The sequence below is a fragment of the Garra rufa genome, chromosome 5 (genome assembly GCF_049309525.1).
Source record: "Garra rufa chromosome 5, GarRuf1.0, whole genome shotgun sequence".
In the NCBI taxonomy this organism is placed as follows: Eukaryota; Metazoa; Chordata; class Actinopteri; order Cypriniformes; family Cyprinidae; genus Garra; species Garra rufa.
The window spans coordinates 37823313-37841941 of NC_133365.1; the positions used below are offsets into that span (position 1 = coordinate 37823313).

General features: G+C 35.8%; 1 protein-coding gene across 15 annotated transcripts in view; it reads left to right on the plus strand.

Annotated features, from left to right (window-relative positions):
* Positions 1-18629, plus strand: part of arvcfb (ARVCF delta catenin family member b) — a 331914-nt gene that overhangs the window by 205628 nt on the left and 107657 nt on the right. For 12 of the 15 annotated variants that reach the window (XM_073840202.1, XM_073840214.1, XM_073840211.1 and 9 more), the window contains 2 exons: positions 11763-11921; positions 13708-13728. In XM_073840202.1, coding sequence (XP_073696303.1) covers positions 11763-11921; positions 13708-13728 — 180 coding nt within the window. The remainder of the gene's footprint in view (positions 1-11762; positions 11922-13707; positions 13729-18629) is intronic. The other 3 variants (XM_073840205.1, XM_073840208.1, XM_073840212.1) reach the window with 1 other exon arrangement.

Genomic DNA, 18629 nt, shown 5'->3' on the forward strand with positions numbered 1-18629 from the left:
ACCTGCGTCTTTGTTCTCTCCACTTTAGCCCTGATGCCTTTGAAGCTTTTAGTAGACCACAGCTACTGAAAGAGCTTACAAATGGCAGAGACAAGAAACGCTAGACGCCATCCTGACAGGATGTACTCTTGTTGCTGCCACTGAAGAAGTTTCACTTGATAACCGGGGCACTTAGACTGCTTGTGGGTAAAAATTGTTGATACGGCATTTGGTTTAAGCCTATGCTTATATCCATCGCCACCTGCTAAAATAGCAACAGGTAGCATCAGTAGTTCACCCCCCATAGTCCAACATTTCTGTGAAACAATGTGGATTGTTTAAATAATGTAAATCTTTCATTGGTTTTCTGCTACATATTTCAGTGAGAGACATCATTTATGTAAGGGATAATCAACGGTTTGCCGTGCATTAAAGGATTTTAAATGCACGACGTGGAGGCTAATAACCGCCCGACGCGAAGCATTTTAAATCCTTTAATGCACGACAAGCCGTTGATTATCCCGCTTATTCCATGGTCATTTGCCAAGTTATAGACAATTTAAAACTAGGATTGATATTTGCAGCACAAAAATTGACCCAATGGATAAAAAAGACGGTTATTTTCGTCAGTTATGACACGCAGTTAAAGCATTCTGCCCGCTTCAAATCAGACACAGAGATGAAATAGTCCGGTAAGATCACATTTATTTGAATGAATTATACCATTTGTTTCAGTAAATTATCGATCGACCGAGAGAGAGAGTGAAGGCGAGAGAGATGACAGTTGTGTGTGTATATATGTGCGTACCTGCCTGCATGCTGTGCGTCTCTCTACAAACAACGAATTCATTCAAAAACAGCAGTTTTACCACCTCGTTGCTGAGGAATATAATGTAGCGATCTAATATCTAGGCTGTTTTAATAAGAATCGCGGGCAAGCGCTGACAAGAAGTTTATGTATGTGCGCAGCACAATGCCATCTCCGACCTCTCTCTCTCTCTCTCTCTGCGTTTGCATGCATCAATTAAAGCAGCGCATTAATATAGAACGGTGATTAAACTGACTTGGGACTACCTGTGCATTAAACGGTTTTACTGCATACCTGCCAGCCAATCAGAATCCAGTATCCAGACATTCCATGGAATAAGTTATATTAACCCATGCAAGTCTTAATACCCAGGGTTCCCTTTAAAGAAAATCAGACCTTGTGTCCAAATACTTACTTGCTATATAGTAGCTGAACAGTACATGAAATGAATAGTATGTCTGAATGTGTGCTATTCAGAAAAATACCACACATGACCGTCAGTTCAAAATCACTCCCTCAGCTGTAGTATTAGAAATACTCTTACAACAGTATGTAGTTAAGTAGTTTTTTGTCATTCATTTCCTTTCCTTCAGTGTCAAGGTAATATAATACAAAGTTTAACAAATGTACAAAGTGTTATGAACGCTTATGAAAGTTTTTAAATGAAAATACGACAAACTTATTATTAATTATGGTTTATTCATTTGTCAGGAAATGGAAATCTGAATGCATTGCTTTGTAGGATATAATATTACACACTGTAAAATCTGATCTGGCAAATGTGTTATGTTATTAGGGGTATTATTTGGGTATTTCTTTGCTAATCTTACTATTGCTGCAGTATATACTGTAGTATATTATGCACTTCTTTATGTATGCACACCGTCAGAATTTGCAAAAATTGTACTTTTAACTAGGGGTGTGTGATATCTCTATATTTTCTGGGATTTTATTGATAATGATAATGATAGACGATCTAGATTTAGAATCACTTTTTGATATTCTTGATATTCTTCATAATCTGTATGGTCAGTTCACAGCAGTGATATAAATTAGTTTAGTTTAAATAGATTTTTGCTTTTTATGGGCATTTTTACCTTTATAAATCCTTTTTTTAAGTTGTTACTAAACAAATTACATCAGTATCAACAAAATTCATCTTTGCAGATGTTGCATATGAAGTGGCATTTAAATGTATTTCCACATGCTGATGCAGCTATATTTGAAATTATTTTAAAAGTGAAAAGATACTTTAAATGTGAAATTAAAACCGCCAGTAGGTGGCAACAAGTCACTGTTAATAAGTGAGTCATTGTGATTGAACCGAATCATTTAAACGGTTGATTAAGTCAGGAACAAATCACTGTCATGTTGCTCAGAGACTCAAAACAGTTCTGTGGCTGTGTTTGGAATGATTTTTGTTGGCGAAATTGAGCAAAAACAGGAAATATGCTGTCTAAAACGTAAGTCTTTTAATATTAACTTCTTGTTTATTGAACTGTTGTAGGTTATAAAATCAATATCACATTTGTAGTCATGCTGATTTTTGAAGGAAAAAAACGGCACTCTTCATGTGATATTGATTAACTATATGAAATGATATAAATATATACTTTTTCTGCCCCCATATCTTGAATTATGTGATCATTCTAAATGCATTTTAATTGACTGAATCGTGTAGTGAAAGACTAGACTTCATCACATTATGCATGCACTCTGTAGGTGTTTTATTTGTGTTTTGCAATATACTCCATAATGTCAAATCGTACATTGTTAAAACAACAATTCCGATATTATGGCAGACGATATATATATATCGCACACCTCTAACTTCTCACTGAGGCAGAACCCTTAAAGGTACACCCAATCTATAAATGTTGCATATCACTACCTAGGTGTTAAAATGTGCCCTTTACCTGAATGTAAGGTACACAGATGTGCCAAGGGTTTTTGTCCCAGTGACAAGCTGAAAGTACTGTTTTTGTACTTTTTTTCTCTTATTGTGTATCTAGAACATTTGCATACTGTACTCAACATGCATATTAAATACTGCAGCAGTTTTAAGAGAAGTATGACTTTCTGAAGTCCAATCCTAATTTCCACTAGAATTATGCATCAAAGGTAGAAAAGAAAAAAATAACTACACCCTTAAAGAAAAATGAGAAAGGCTTGGTTGGTTGTTGTATTTGGTTGGTGGTCTTTTTATCCAATGTGAATCAGGGACAGGTCTGATAGCAGACTGATTCGGCTATTCAGAAGCTTTTTAATTGCCAATCGTTTTTCTCATTTGCCTATCTGCTCTATTTGCCTCGGCTCACCTTATCTTCCCCAGCTCTGTCTCAATTTGCCATTGTGGAAGACTGATGTTTATCTCACACACCTCCGCGTCACTCCTTGCCGGAAAAAAGGATGAAATTAAAACCCACCTGGTATTTCTTTTGTGCAAGAAAACCACGCTGCGCAATTACCAAACCCTCAATTATGTGCAGATTCGACACAAGAGGTTTTGAAACATGATATAACGCTCATGAAAAGGTCTCTGCGTACCTTTTCATGCACAGAAACCCATGGTGAACTGCAGTCTTGGTTTTTCTCTAACTTGTTTCCTTAACAAAGTCCTTGTTAACAGTCGGTCTTTGGCATGTTGCTAAGGAACACCCGATTCTCCCACAGCTTCGAATCTGTTCTCAATGCTCAGAGACTCTCACGTGTTGAAGCGTTTACTATATGCATAACTAAGGAAGAAGAGTAAAGAAACCTGTGATTAATGTATTAGATGTTTATAATTATTGTCAGTCTACTGTCTTTCTCCAGAAGAAAAGAATTATGGGTTTTCCTTTGCCTCTAAAAATAGAATGCATTTAAAAGAGGCTCGTTTTCCAAAACCATTGGGTTGCCCAGATTCTCCGCTCTCAATTATGCAAGACATGCTATGCAAGCGCACGTGCATAAACACACAAACGCAATGGTGGGTTCAGAAGTTCACCTGTGTGTAATAGTTGTCATGGAGGCAAAGCTGCTATCTGAGACAGCAGATTTCCCCCATGTGGCGCAGATCATCCACAATAAAGACCCTACTGAATGATGCTCAGGTTGGTGTCAAAATCCTCAGCCTGTCTTTTTGGGCTAAATCTCTGTCTGGCTGATTGTTGTTGGGAACAAAAAAATGAGCTAATGAGTGCTGTACTGTAGTTTTTTTTTCATGGGTTTATGCGCCATCATTTAAGGGGAATTTTCAGTGGAAAAGCAAACATCATAGATGGCTGGTGAATGTTAAATGTCTACATCCTGTGTGTATCGTAAAAGGTATTGATGTTATGGTCAGGTGTTTATTTTTATACTGTAAATAAACTTGATCTGGCTCCGGGTCTCCCACAGATCTCGTTTTGCTTTTGTATATTTCTATAAGGGTTCCTGTTTGAGTAACTGGCTGTATTGTGCTGATCATGAGGTTCAAATGTGAGGAACTTTTGTAGTAGTACAGAAAATGTCTGTCAGTGCTTTAAAGAATTTCTAAGAGATTGCCAGTTAATAGATAAAAAAATAAAATCAATAAATACTTAGTATGTGGATCTTGTTTTCCAGCAATCATTTCTTAATGTTCTTAAAACAAGGTCATTTTACTTTAGAAGCAAGACTGCATGAGAGACTGAGACTTAATTTCAGAGAATTTATCTTGAGGTATTGCAAATAACTGTTTTCACTTGTTTTCACGAACATTAACTGTGGAAAAATTGTTAGATACACAGTAAAAAATGAGTAAATGGAGAATTATAAAGTGATTTTTTTTCCAAAATTAAAACTAGTCGAAATACACAGAGTTCAAAAGTTTGGGATCAGTAAGACTTGTAATGTCTCTTATGCTCATTAAGGCTGCATTCATTTAATTAAAAAATACTGAAAAAACAGTAATATTGTGAAATGTTGTGACAATATAAAATCATTTTTTTTTTTATTTTAATATACTTTAAAATATAATTTATTCCTGTGATGCAAAGCTGATTTTTTTAACAGCCATTACTCTAGTCTTAAATGTGACGTGATCTGTCAGAAATCATTTTAATATGCTGATTTATTATTAGAATAATCAGTTATCAGCAGTTGTGCTGCCAAATATTTTTTTGAAACCTTTGATGCTTTTTTCAGGATTCTTTGATGAATAAAAAGTTAAAAAGAACTTCAAAATAGCAATTTCTAACAATATAAGTGTTTGCTATCACTTTTTATCAATTTAACACATCCTTGCTGAATAAAAGTATTCATTTCGTTCGATAAAAGAAGAATAAAAATGTATTGACCCCAAACTTTTGAACAGTAGTGTATATTGTTACAAAATATTTCTATTTTAAATAAATGCTGTTCTTTTGAACTTTTTATTTATCAAAGAATCCTGAAAGAAGTGTCACAGGTTCCAAAAAATATTAAGCAGCACAACTGTTTTTCAACACTGATAAAAAGCAGCATATTAGAATGATTTCTGAACTTTGAAATATCTCCCAGTGCTCCCAAAATGCTAGAATATACTCTCAAAATATTATAACTTTGATCTCGTAATTGCTACAAATTAATTCTTGTCATTTTGACTTTATTTTCAAAGCATTTCGACTTTATTCTCGAAACACTTAAACTCTGTTTTCATAATTTCGACTTTATTCTCAAAATATTACGACTTTAATCTCATAATCTTTTTTTTTTACGTGGCACTAGAACACTGTTGTACATAAAAGAACGTCTTCAAAAAACATAATAAATGTTACTGATCCCAAACTTTTTATATATATATATATATATATATATATACTGATGCAGTACTGATACAGTATCTATACTATAGAGATATTCGATAAATCTGGTGATTTTTTTACTATAGAGAGGTAGTTTACTTCCCTCAAACATCTTTTCACTCTTATTTGCCTTAAACTCTGTTCTTCTGAGCTTCTGAACTCTGTAGCTCCTACAAAGTGATCGTTGGCCTCTCTGAAGCTGCTCCCAAGAGTATCCTCCTCCTTCGAGCAGACAGTTTTGTGGGACGACCTTTTCTCGACAGCGTCTAGGTGGTTTGATGTAGCCTCCGTTTCATGATAATTCAACCGATAATGTCCCCAGAGACATCATGGATACTTTTTTTTTTTACTCTTTTCTTTACTTTTCGCATGTTTATCTTCAACAACTCTGGAATTTGTTTAAATTCTCACAGCTTTTACCACAGTTTTACAGTGTCAAAATGATCCCTTAATCTAGTATATGTAAATGTAAATAATTTAGAATTCATGAGTTTCAAAACATCACTGAGAACTAAATTTCAGTGTGTGTGATTGCATATAAAGAAAAGATTAGCAGTATATTTTGCTCCTTCAGGCTGACTATAAATGACCATGAAGTGCAACCAACACATGTGGTGAACCGAGACCCAGTTTCGATTCTTATTAACATAATGTCATTAGAAACGGATACTTTCAGTGTTCATTTCTCATGTTATGCCATGATTCCCATTTAAAAATCCATGTTGAAAAGAGGCATATTTATCTGTGCTTTCACAGGGGTGCTAATAGGCTCTTTAAAAATCTCTCATTACTTTCTCATATCGAATTCTGCTCAAGTCTGCTTCTGGCCTGTCAGAAAGTTAATCAAAGCTTTGTTTCTGTGCGGTACGCCTGCATAATCCATGTGGCACTCGGCTATTAGGAGTGAGCCACTTCACTTGAGATGTTTTTATCCTCATCAGTCATCGGTTGCAATCAATTCATGTACTGACACTCCTGTCTTAGGCCAATTAATGGAACAATTAAAACGTAATCACTCCAGAAGGAGGAAAAAGTTTCTTTTGACTTGGGTTTCCCTTAGAAGAATGTAGTTCTGAGGTTGGACAGGCAGCCGCGCAAACTGCCAGCGCAGAGAAATGATACTGACACATGAAAGGCTAGAAGTCAATGATTAGCGAGACGGGCTACGGATCAATTTGGCCTGGCGCAGACTTTGAAGCCTTCCGCTATGCTAATCAATGAAAAACTGCCTGCTCGTTAATGCATTCAAAGATGGATGGAAAACAAATGGCTACCTCTGGCATCATCCCTCATCAGGCCTCCCGTGGGTTCTGCCAACACACACACACACACACACACACACACACACACACACACACACACACACACACACACACACACACACACACACAGTTCTCCCCAGACTGATTGTAGTGTTTGCTGTTGTTTCTTTCTGTGTCATCTGTAGGCTTTTTACAGTTGCCTCAACCACCTTTGCTTCATGTTTTCATTTACAAGTACTATAGCTTCAGGAAGCATTTTATTTTTGATTGTTTGTTTGTTGTTTATTTACCATCTTCCATGATGACACAAGGTCTCGAGAGCTTTCTTTTTTCTCTTTTCTTTTAAGCAGACATGTTGAGCTTTTTAATATTATTGTACCCTGAAGATTCAACACTCCAGGGTTTATAATTTGGGTTTATAATTTGTTTTGGTTTTTTTTTTTTTTTTTTTTTGCAGTAGAGTATATATCCAGTGCAATATGCATGCATGTGTGCATTTCATATATGTGACCCTGGACCACAAAACCAGTCATAACTTTCAATTTTTTGAAAATGAGATTTATACATCATCTGAAAGTTGAATAAATAAGATTTCCATTGATGTATGGTTTGTTAGGGCAATAATAGGACAATATTTGGCTGAGATACTATTTAAAACTATTTAAAAATCTGAAATCTGAGGGTGCAAAAAAACTAAATATTAAGAAAATCGAAAGTTGTCCAAATGAAGTTCTTAGCAATACATATTACCGATCAGAAATTAAGTTTTGATATATTTATGGTAGGAAATGTACAAAATATCTTAATGGAACATAATCATTACTTAATATCCTAAGAATTCTAAGAAAGACTCATACAGTGTATTTTTGGCTATTGCTACAAATTTATCTGTGCTACTTAAGACTAGTTTTGTGATCTGTTGTCATGTGTACAGTATATATACAGTATACATGACTCTGGACCATCAAAGCTCATCAAAGTTCTATTTATTTGTTCAAAAATACAGAAAAAGTAATATTCTGAAATATTATTGCAATTTAAAATAACAGATTTCTATTTTATAATGCTTTACAATATAATTTATTCCTGTGATGCAAAGTTGAATTTTTATCAATCACTACTCTTTTTAAAGGGGTCATTGGGTGCAAAACTAACTTTTACATGTTGTTTGCACATTAATGTGTGTTGGTAGTTGGTACCACCCTACAATGATAAAAATCCACCCAGTGGTAATTTTTTAATCTTTAAAAGTAATATCCCCTTTTTAAAATCAGATCATTCTCAGCTTCTTGTCGGTGTGACGAAACACAGTTGATTGACATGAGCATCTTACCTTAGCCCCGCCCTCACTGAGCTGAAACAGTCCGAATACGACGGACATTGTGTGACTCAGGTGCAAAGGAAGACTCTAATTGAGCGATTGAGGTGTTCTGTTGTTGGATGTTACAATGAACAAAGCAGTAGTCATTTACTACCGACATCTGAGCCGCTGAAGACGCAGAGGTTTAACGTTACTTTTGTTTTTAAATGGAAAGCGCCAATCGCGATCTACATATGCATCTATTTTCGTGTGAATCATTCCTGATGCAGCTTCACTCACAGCAGAAGTGAGTATAATGGTGCGTTCACACCGCCCAAAACGTCAGCGTCAGTTGCGGCAAGATTACATGTAAAGTCTATGGTTGAGTCTGTCAGAGGTCCGTCAGAGGCTCTGCGGTGCATTGGATCCGTCAACTTTTCAAGCGTTACCTGCGTTTCATTTCAGCTAGCTGAACTTTTGACGGACTTGACGCACTTGACGCAGTGCGTCAACCAATCAGAGTGTCTCACTGTAGCGATGTCACCACACGTATCTTGAATGAAGCGGGAGCAGAAAAATAACAGTTCATTGTAGCCGTCTGCAATCGCAGAGAATTGTATGATCCGTCCTCGTTGTTGTATAAAGTTAGGAATGAAAAGGAACTTGCTTGGATGAAGATCGCTGAAGAGATCGGGATGTCGGGTCATATCTTTTCTCAACGTAATTATTTCCCATTTCGTTAGCTAGCGAAACATGGTCATGAGAAGATTCCAAAATGTCCAGTCCCTACTAGTTTGCCATGGTTTATTCGGGGGAAGTGTGCAAAAAGCAGCGGAGGAGTCTGAGGGACAGAGCGTTGCCTGACGTGTGCGGTGTGAACGCACCAAAAAGCAAGCGTTGCAAGCTTCAACGTACATGCGTCAAACTAGATGCGTTGGGAGCGTTGCCTGACGCAGACAAAGTGTGCGGTGTGAACGCAGCATAAGGGTTTTTTATGCGTCTTTGCAAATGGCCTTTCTTAATAATGTGCTTGTTGGCAAGTTTCGCCAATAAACGTGGCTAAATGCAGCTAAACGCGCTAAATGCGGCTAAAGTAAACATTACAGATCCTAATCCCTCAGCAGTGAGGGGCGGGGCGAGCAGAGCTCGGTGGCATTTAAAAGGGCCATGTCTTAAAATGAGCTGATATTTTGCAGAGCTGATTTTGACTAGGGAAAAGGGTGTTTTTTTAGCCTAGAATCTAGACGCGCCCCTAGCGGCAGCAAATTACATTTGCTTCCAAGGGCAGTCTAGTTACTCTCCGTTCACTTGAGATTTCTAAAAATCCAAAATCGACCGGGCCAATCACGAGTCGCTGGGCGGGTTTAACATGATGACGACTGACGTGCGACCATAAGTTCCGTCAGACATTCTCTGGTTCTGTGAATTATGCGTGAGAAATAGAGCGATGGCTCTATTGAGGATGAATAATACGTTGTTTATATTTATTGAGTTTAAACGTGAAAATGTCTAGTATTATTGTATTAGTGTACTGTGATTAAAGAGGATCACAACGCTGAAAAAGCATGTTTGGATTTTAAATCAAAATAACGGATAAATGTTGTGTTTGTGGTAAAGAGCCGCGGATCAGTTACGGACGCTGTGTGAAAGCAAAACGAGTCCGTGCTGCTTTTGCACCGCATACATAACGCACACGGACTGCAGACGCACTGTAGACGGAGTATGTGAGAAACAGGCGTCAGAAATTCTCTGGTTCCGTGAATTACGCGTGAGAGATAGAGCCATGGCTGCCGCTAGCCAACAACTTTCTTTCGAATCGACTTTGGCCGCCACTCTGAAAGACTTGAAGCTAAGCTTTTCCACAACACACATGCAAGGAACTCGCTTTTCCGTCGCTCTGACTACGTAGTACGTCACCTTCTTCGTTGCTCTGATTGGTTGTAGCGCTATCCTATTGCGTGGAGAGGGAGTTTGAAAGACAACCGTTTATCCCACCCCTCTGGTTGAGCTCTGTCTATGGAGAGTGCCCAGACCCTACATTTATGTGGGTCTGGCTTGTCAGGCTAGTGTTTTTTTACACTACTGTTGGGAATTTTTAACCAAAGTATATTAGAGACTTTTCATTAAGACCCTAAAGAATCATATGAACTTGTGGAAAATGGGCATCCGATGACCCCTTTAAGTCAGCCTTAACCTCAACCTCAAGTGTCACATGATCCTTCAGAAATCTGTCCTTCAGATCATTTATTATCACTGTTGAAAACAAGTGCTGCTTATTATTTTTTTTAAACCTGTGAAATATTTTTTTCAGAATTCTTTGATGAATAAAAGTTCAGAAGAACAGCATTTATTAAAAATAGAAATCTTTTCTAACAATATAAGTCTTTACTATCACTTTTTTAAATCAATTTAACACATCCTTGCTGAATAAAAGTATTAATTTCTTTCAAAACAAAGAAAGTAGGAAAAAAATTACTGACCCAAAACTGAATGGTAGTGTATATTGTTAGAAAAAAATTCTGTTTTAAATAAATGTAGTTCTTTTTCATCAAAGAATCCTGAAAAAAAGTATTACAGGTTCCAAAAATATATTAAATATTAAAGAGCACAACTATTTTTAACGTTGATAATAAATCAGCATGTTAGACGGATTTCAGAAGGAAATAATGCCTGATGAAAATTAAATTTGATTTACTATTATATTTAAAATTTAAATCATATTTCACAATTTTACTTTTTTTCTGTATTTTTGATCAAATATATGCAGCCTTGAAGAGCAGAAAAGGCATATGTGACCCTGGACCACAAAACCAGTCTTAAGTAGCACAGGTATATTTGTAGCAATAGCCAACAATACATTGTATGGCTCAAAATGTTCGATTTGACTTTTATGCCAAAAATCATAGGATATTAAGTAAAGATCATGTTCCACAAAGATTCATAGTAAATTTCTCACTGCATATATATCAAAATGTAATTTTTGATTAGTAATATGCATTGCTAAGAACTTAATGGAACACTTTTAAGGTAATTTTCTCAAAATGTAGATTTTTTTTGCACCCTCAGATTCCAGATTTTCAAATAGTTGTATCTCAGCCAAATATTATACTATCCTTACAAACCATACATCAATAGAAAGCTTATTTATTCAGATTTCAGATTATTGACCTTTATGACTGGTTTTGTAGCCCAGGCTCACATATGTTATCTTATAAACAAAGAATCAGTAATGATACTTATTTAAGTTTCCATTATAAAATTTCATAAAACTTTGCTTTCATTTTGAGACGGACATCACTGAAACATGTCACATCGATTTGGTTCAGTGAGTTGATTCAAGAACAGATGTTGCTACTGTCAGACTGGTTCATCATTAACTCCCAAATTCATGAGTCTTCTTCAATGATTCATTAAAAAAGTCTGCTTTCAACTACATTCACTATACTGAATCAGAGAGCACTTGCACTGAGTGCCTACTCAATGCTTTCTTATGACTAGAAAAGATTAGCAAAATTAAAATATCCCCTCATCTATTTTTTAAAGCTGTGAAAAGGTTTCCCTGAACACCCAACTAATCCTACAGCAGTGACCTCTGACCTTGAACCACCACCCTCTGTTTTGTCCCACAGGAGCAGAGCCCCAGTAACCAGACATCACTGGCCATGATGCAGGAGCCCCAGGAGGTTGTGGAGGAGACTGTAACCATAGAAGAAGACCCCGGCACACCCACCTCGCATGTTTCTGTGGTTACCTCAGACGATGGGACTACACGCCGCACAGAGACTAAGGTACAGCTGCTTACATCTGCCACAGTTTGAAATGTCTTTTATTTGTACGTTTTAAGACATTATTAGATATGCTAATGCACACAAGTGCTCATTCATCCTCACAACATCTTGTGGGGATGTTCTCTGAAGAGGTACTATAAAGAGACTCCTTCTAGGAGATGAGGTACTCTATATTTAACTGAATTCTTTAATATCAGACGTTAGTGAATATATTCATGCAATGAGTAAAATGGAGAATTATATCAAGAAGAAAGAATTGTTCTTCTTGTTGACATTTTAACATGGTGTTTAAATCAGTGTTATTTTAGTATTATTAGTATGCTATTAATATTATTTCTAGTCTGTCAGTCAAGATTTTTTGATGTTTTTTAAAGAAGATTGCATTTATTTGATCCAAAAGACAACAAAAACATGAAATATTTTTACTGTTTAAAATGACTTTCTATTTGAATATATTTTAAAATGTAATTTATTCCTGTGATTTCAAAGCTGAATTTTTAGCATCATTGTAATATTCTGATTTGCTGCTCTAAAAAAAAAACATCTATTATTATGTTGAAAACAGCTGAGTAGATTTTTTTCAGGTTTCTTTGATGAATATAAAGTTCAGAAGAACAGCATTTATCTAATATAGAAATATTCTGTGACCTTATCATCACTTTTGATCAATTTAAAGCTTTCTTGATAAATAAAAGTATTAATTTCTATAATTTCTTTCCAAAAAAAAAGCAAAAATTATACTGACTCCAAGCTTTAAATGGAATAGTGTATAATGTTACAAAAGCTTTTTATTTAAGATAAATGCTGATCTTTGGGTCTTTATATTCATCAAAGAATCCTGAAAAAAATGTAATCAACTGTTTTAAATATTGATTATAATAATAAATGTTTCTTGAACAGCAAATCAGCATATTTGAATGATTTCTGAAGGATCATGAGACACTGAAGACTGGAGTAATGATGCTGAAAATCTAGCTTTGATCACAGGAATAAGTTACATTTTAAAATATATTATATTAAATGTATTTTAAATAGTAAAAAATATTTCAAAATTTTACTGTATTTTTTTTGCTGTATTTTGGATCAAAATAAATCTTCATGAGTAGAAGAGACTTCTTTAAATAACATTTAATAATCTTACTGTTCAAAAACTTTTGACTGGTAGTGTATATGTGCATATTATGTACTTTTGTCATTTTATTTAGTTTTTTTTTTCATGTTTAGTTTTAGTCATTTTTATTTTCTATTACTTCAACCTCAAGCATATTGTATTTTTAATTTCAGTTCTTGTCCATTTAATTTTTCACCTAATGTATATATATATATATATATATATATATTTAATTATAGCTTTATTTCAGTTAACAAAGCAGTTTTATTTAAAAAACAACACTGATATAAAGCTTTTGTCCATATTAGTGGGAGGTGTTTTGATGTGGTTTACAGTAGTCAGAGGGTTCTAGAACAAGCAGGTGTTTAAATTCACCCAATCAGCTCTTTAGTGATCAGACAGAGGGATTAACATAACAGACTAGTGCTTCTTTAGGAGTAACACAGCTTAGCTGTTTTGAACCTGAGAGAGTTTGCAAAAATATATATTGACAAAATGTCTAGGCTAGAAAGTTGAAGGCTGTCAAGATATAAAAACGTTTGGCCCCTGATATTCTAAAGAGAAATGTTCTCAGCAATAGTCATAACTCTGTTCAGATCCATTTTCTTTCTGTTTTAGTTTTGTAAGCCACACGTTCTTGATTTGCCTTTGCTTTTGTTTTGTTGTTTGTAAAAGGACAATGTGACTAATATGAAGGTGAGTTTAAAAAAAATTTCTCCCTCACATATGCTTTCTCACACACGCCTCTTGTCAGTCACCATTATTTGTGCCCATTGAAGCCCAACAATGCACAGCATCTCAGCGCTGGTGTGAAATCACTGCATAAAGCTTCATTCGGCAGAGCAGTCACCTCTTAACGCCCTTTACTGCTACAGTCCCGCTTGTGAGTTTACATACCCCTTGCAGATTCTGTTTAGCATTTGTAAAAAAAAAAAAAAAAATGATTGAGGGATCATACAAAAAATTTAAACTATGGTTCCGCCTAAATGAAAGAGCAAAGTTAGTAACATGAGCAGACGGCTGTTTTGCCATATTGTTAGGTGCAGTATGTCGAAATGTAAACATGACAATTACAGACTGGTGTTGAGGGTTTTTTTTTTTTCAGACAGGAGTGCTGACAGCTTCTTGTAGCTATGGAAACATTGGAACTAAATGTTTCTTTATGTGTATGCAGACTTTTTGTTTAGTGTACATGTGATTCTAAACAGATACTGTACGTTATTTGATTGCAGAGTTAAAGGTATATATAAACATTGCATTTGGATTGAATTTTTGAATTTGTCTCAAAGTTAAAGGGGTCATGAACTGAGAAATGAAAATGTAAGAGGTCATTGTACTATAAAAACGTTATGTACGTTTCAGAACTTTTTTTCTCATTTATTGATTAAAAGCTCTCCTGTCCCCATCTTGAGAGAAATCGGCAATTATGTTACTTTAGTTCTAGAATAAATATGAACATGCATCTCACTTACCAAAAAAAAAAAAAAACAGAATCAGTATTCCTCAAAATAAACAAAAATAGTGAAATGTAACTCAGAATATGAGGCAAACCTGCAATAATTAAATGTGTTAAATAATACAAATATCCTTTATGTATTTAATCCCATTTTATGAACCAGTGTCTTTGCTTCTGACCTTCAATGATCCAATTTACCATATTAGTAAGAATAAATTTGGTAAAATGTTCTTCATTTTTTCATTGGTGGTGTTGAACTTTCTTCTGCGTTCTACTACTATTCTACAGATGTGAATTTACTTTTCCTTCAGCCTGCGGCTTTTGATGTGAAAAAAGGCTTTTACATTTGCCAAAAATATAACTTTTTACATTAAAAACAAACAAGCAAGCCCTGTCCAGATTTAAAAAGTAACACAAAAGTAACACAACGCATTACTTTCCATAAAAAAGTAACTAATGTAATTAGTTACTTTTTAGGGAGTAACGCAATATTGTAATGCATTACTTTTGAAAGTAACTTTTCCCAACACTGTGTATGACAATTTTCTCCAATTAAATCCTATACTTTTCTTAAAAAAATACTGCAGGTTTGCATTCAAATCTACCTCCATCTAAGCAGTAACTGATGGTTACCCCACCTTATTTTTTCCAGATAATTGTTTCACCAATATACAGTCAAGCCTGAAATTATTCATACACCTGGCAAATTCTGACTTAAAGTTACTTTTATTCAACCAGCAAGTTATTTTTTTGACCAGAAATGACACAGGCTTCTCCCAAAAGATAATAAGACAATGTACAAGAGGCATCATTGTGGAAAAAAATATTTCTCAGCTTTTATTTATATTTGAACAAAAAGTGTCATGTCCAAAATTATTCATACCCATTGCAAACTGTCACAGTCTATGGGAAAATCCAAAGTTCTATACCATTCCAAATAGTCCAAGCTGTTCTAAAGCATCCTAATTACCCTGATTCATTGGGAACAGCTGTTTAATCAAATCAACAGGTGAAAAACAGAAGCTCTCTGCTGTTTGTTTGTGGACAGTCATGGCTAAGACAAAGGAGCTCACTGAGGACCTGCGGCTGTGCATTGTGGCTGCTCACAAGTCAGGAAAGGGCTATAAGACCATATCTAAATGTTTTGAAGTGCCAGTGGCTACAGTGCAAAGTATTATTAAAAATACAAGACGTTCTGCACTATGAAAAATCTCAGAGGACGTGGTCGGAAGCCAAAAGTGACACCTGTGCTGACCAGGAGGATAGTGAGAGAGATAAAAAAGAATCCAAGGATCACCACCAAGGCCATCCTGATGAATCTGGGCTCTGGTGGTGGCAACATCTCAAGGCAGACAGTCCAACGGAAACTGCACACTGCTGGATTCTATGGACGCAGACCAAGGAGGACACCACTTTTCCAGTTAAGGCACACAAAAGGCCGCTTGGCCTTTGCAAATACTCATCTGGACAAAGAAGAAGACTTCTGGTCTTCTGTTTTATGATCAGATGAAACAAAAATGTAATTGTTTGGCCACAATGATGTAGCCTTCATTTGGCGTAAAAAATGAGAAGCCTCCAACCCTAAGAACACCATCCCCACTGTCACACATGGTGGTGGGAACCTAATGTTTTGGGGGTGTGTTTCAGCTGGTGGACCACGGAACCTAATCACAGTAAACGGAACCATGAAAAAGGAGCAATACATCAAAATTCTCAACAACAACATCAGGCAGTCAGCAGAGAAACTTGGCCTTGGGCACCAGTGGACATCTCAGCATGACAACGACCCAAAACACAGCAAAAGTGGTGAAGAAATGGTTAGCAGACAAAAACGTTTTGCAGTGGCCCAGCCAGAGTCCTGACTTAAATCCAATTGAGAATCTGTGGAGGGAGCTAAAGACCAGGATGATGGCAAGGAGACCCTCCAACCTGAAAGAGTTGGAGCTTATCGCTAAAGATGAATGGGCAAAAATACCAGTGGAGACATGCAAAAAGCTGGTCAGCAATTATAAGAAGCGTTTGATTGCTGTAATAACCAATAAAGGACATGCAACTTTTTGTTCAAATGTAAATAAAAGATGAGTAATAATTTTTCCACAATGATGCCTCTTGTACATCGTCTTATTATCTTCTTGGAGACGTCTGTGTCATTTCTAATAAAAAAAAAAACCTTGCTGGTTGAAAAAAAGTAACTAAGTCAGAATTTGCCAGGGGTATGAATAATTTCGGGTTTGACTGTATGTCACAATATAGAAGAAAAGATGTCACTACTTCGATTACATCACAGCTTTAAATATCTGTTATGCTGTGTATGAGACAAAAAAGCATATCTGTTGTTTTTTTTATAATCTTACAAATTCTGCAAAGGGCATGTAAACTTATGAGAAAAAGATTATGTAAAGTGTACAACACATCACACACAAAAACGAACCGCTGTATGCATGCACAAGCATTAACCAATTCCATACATAGAAACAGCTCTGTTCTACAGTGTAACACAACTGACAGTTGATACATAGTAGGAGGAAGTGAAGGTAAAGTATGATCTTACTGCTGCACTGTGTTTCTCACTATTAGACCACTCACACACTGCCAAATCTATGAAACACACACACTAAGGAATAACATCACAGAGTGTGAGGTGCATGTGTGCACACATGTGTAGATCCTTCTGTCACATGTTAGTGTGTTTGGGCTGATATCGAGGTTGCGGAGACAAGCTTATAGTCACGTAAATACATAGACTCTAGCCGCAGAGCTCTGGGTGTATAGGATAAAACCAGTGCATTTTGTTAGACTCTGGATGTATTTGAAATCAGTGGAAGTACCTTTACATTCACAGTCAGCATCAATGTATTTCCTATATGTAATGGAGATAACCATGGTATATTATGGCTACAATGCTTATTTATTGGTAGAAATGGAATTATATGAAAAATATAAAAATGGATGTTTATGAATTGATTTGCTTAATTCAGTCATCAGAAGCCATTAATCTTTGAACTGCATGCACAGGATTGTTGGATGTTGTAGGCAGCAAAGTTGTATCCTATAATCCTGTGCATGCAGAACAAAAACCGATTAGATGAAAGCAGGGGATGTTCAAACATTGAATACAGATGTGCCTATACTGTAGATATGCAGTATAATGCATATGTAGGCATCATTTTGCAGGCTTTATTTTCAGTGGACATCCATTGGTATGAAAATTAATTTGAGAATAGTGAAGTTGTGTGTAAATGGTTAGTTATCAACATGTAATGATTTAAATTGGTAGAAATTAGAAATACTAGAGACTAGAAACATCACAGACTGATTTATGTGCTAATGTAACGATCAAAGGTTACTTAAAACTGTGTCTAATTAAAGTAGTAACCAAATAAATATTATAAACAAATTAATTATTGAGCAGTCCTTTAGCTGAAAGTTAAACAGCTTATGTGTAGATGAAATATCTTCAGTTTCTTTCTCTGCTTCTGTGTTTTCTGCTTTTGGAAGTCGTCCAGCTTCCTCCTGTTAGAGGAATTTTCTATTAAATGCTGGAATTACTCTTTTGTGAGTGACAAAATGAGACAATAAAAATAATATTTTGTCTCAAAGGCATTCTTATGTTTTCTTGTTTAGCCAGATAATTCATATCAAAAATTAATTCTCTGGCCCAGTTTGTGCTTTGGACTCTTCTGGACTGTTAACGAGGCTTCATGGGAAAAGTCCTACTTTTTAAACAGGCTTTTTATTTAACTGTTTTCTTTTTATTTGTGTTACAAGACTTGACATTTTCATTTCCGTATCACTGTATACCTTTCTAACTCGTGCCTCCTGCACTAACATACTTTCACTGTAGGTGACCAAGGTTGTTAAAACCATCACACGCCGAACCTTCCAGCCAGGGATCCTGATCGAGTCCAAACCATCTACTCCCGTACCTCCATCTACACCAACACCATCTGAAACAAAACCAGTAAAGAGTGCTTCTGGTTGACGTGTCTCTGCCTCCCGTCTTTCATCTCACTAACCGTGTCTGTAACTCACAGCTGGTGTGGCAGTGCTCTGTAAAACTAAATACCAGGGAGATCATAAAACCTATATAGAACTGTAAAATCTGGCCATGACGCCTGCATGCACCTTTTAATGGGCGAAC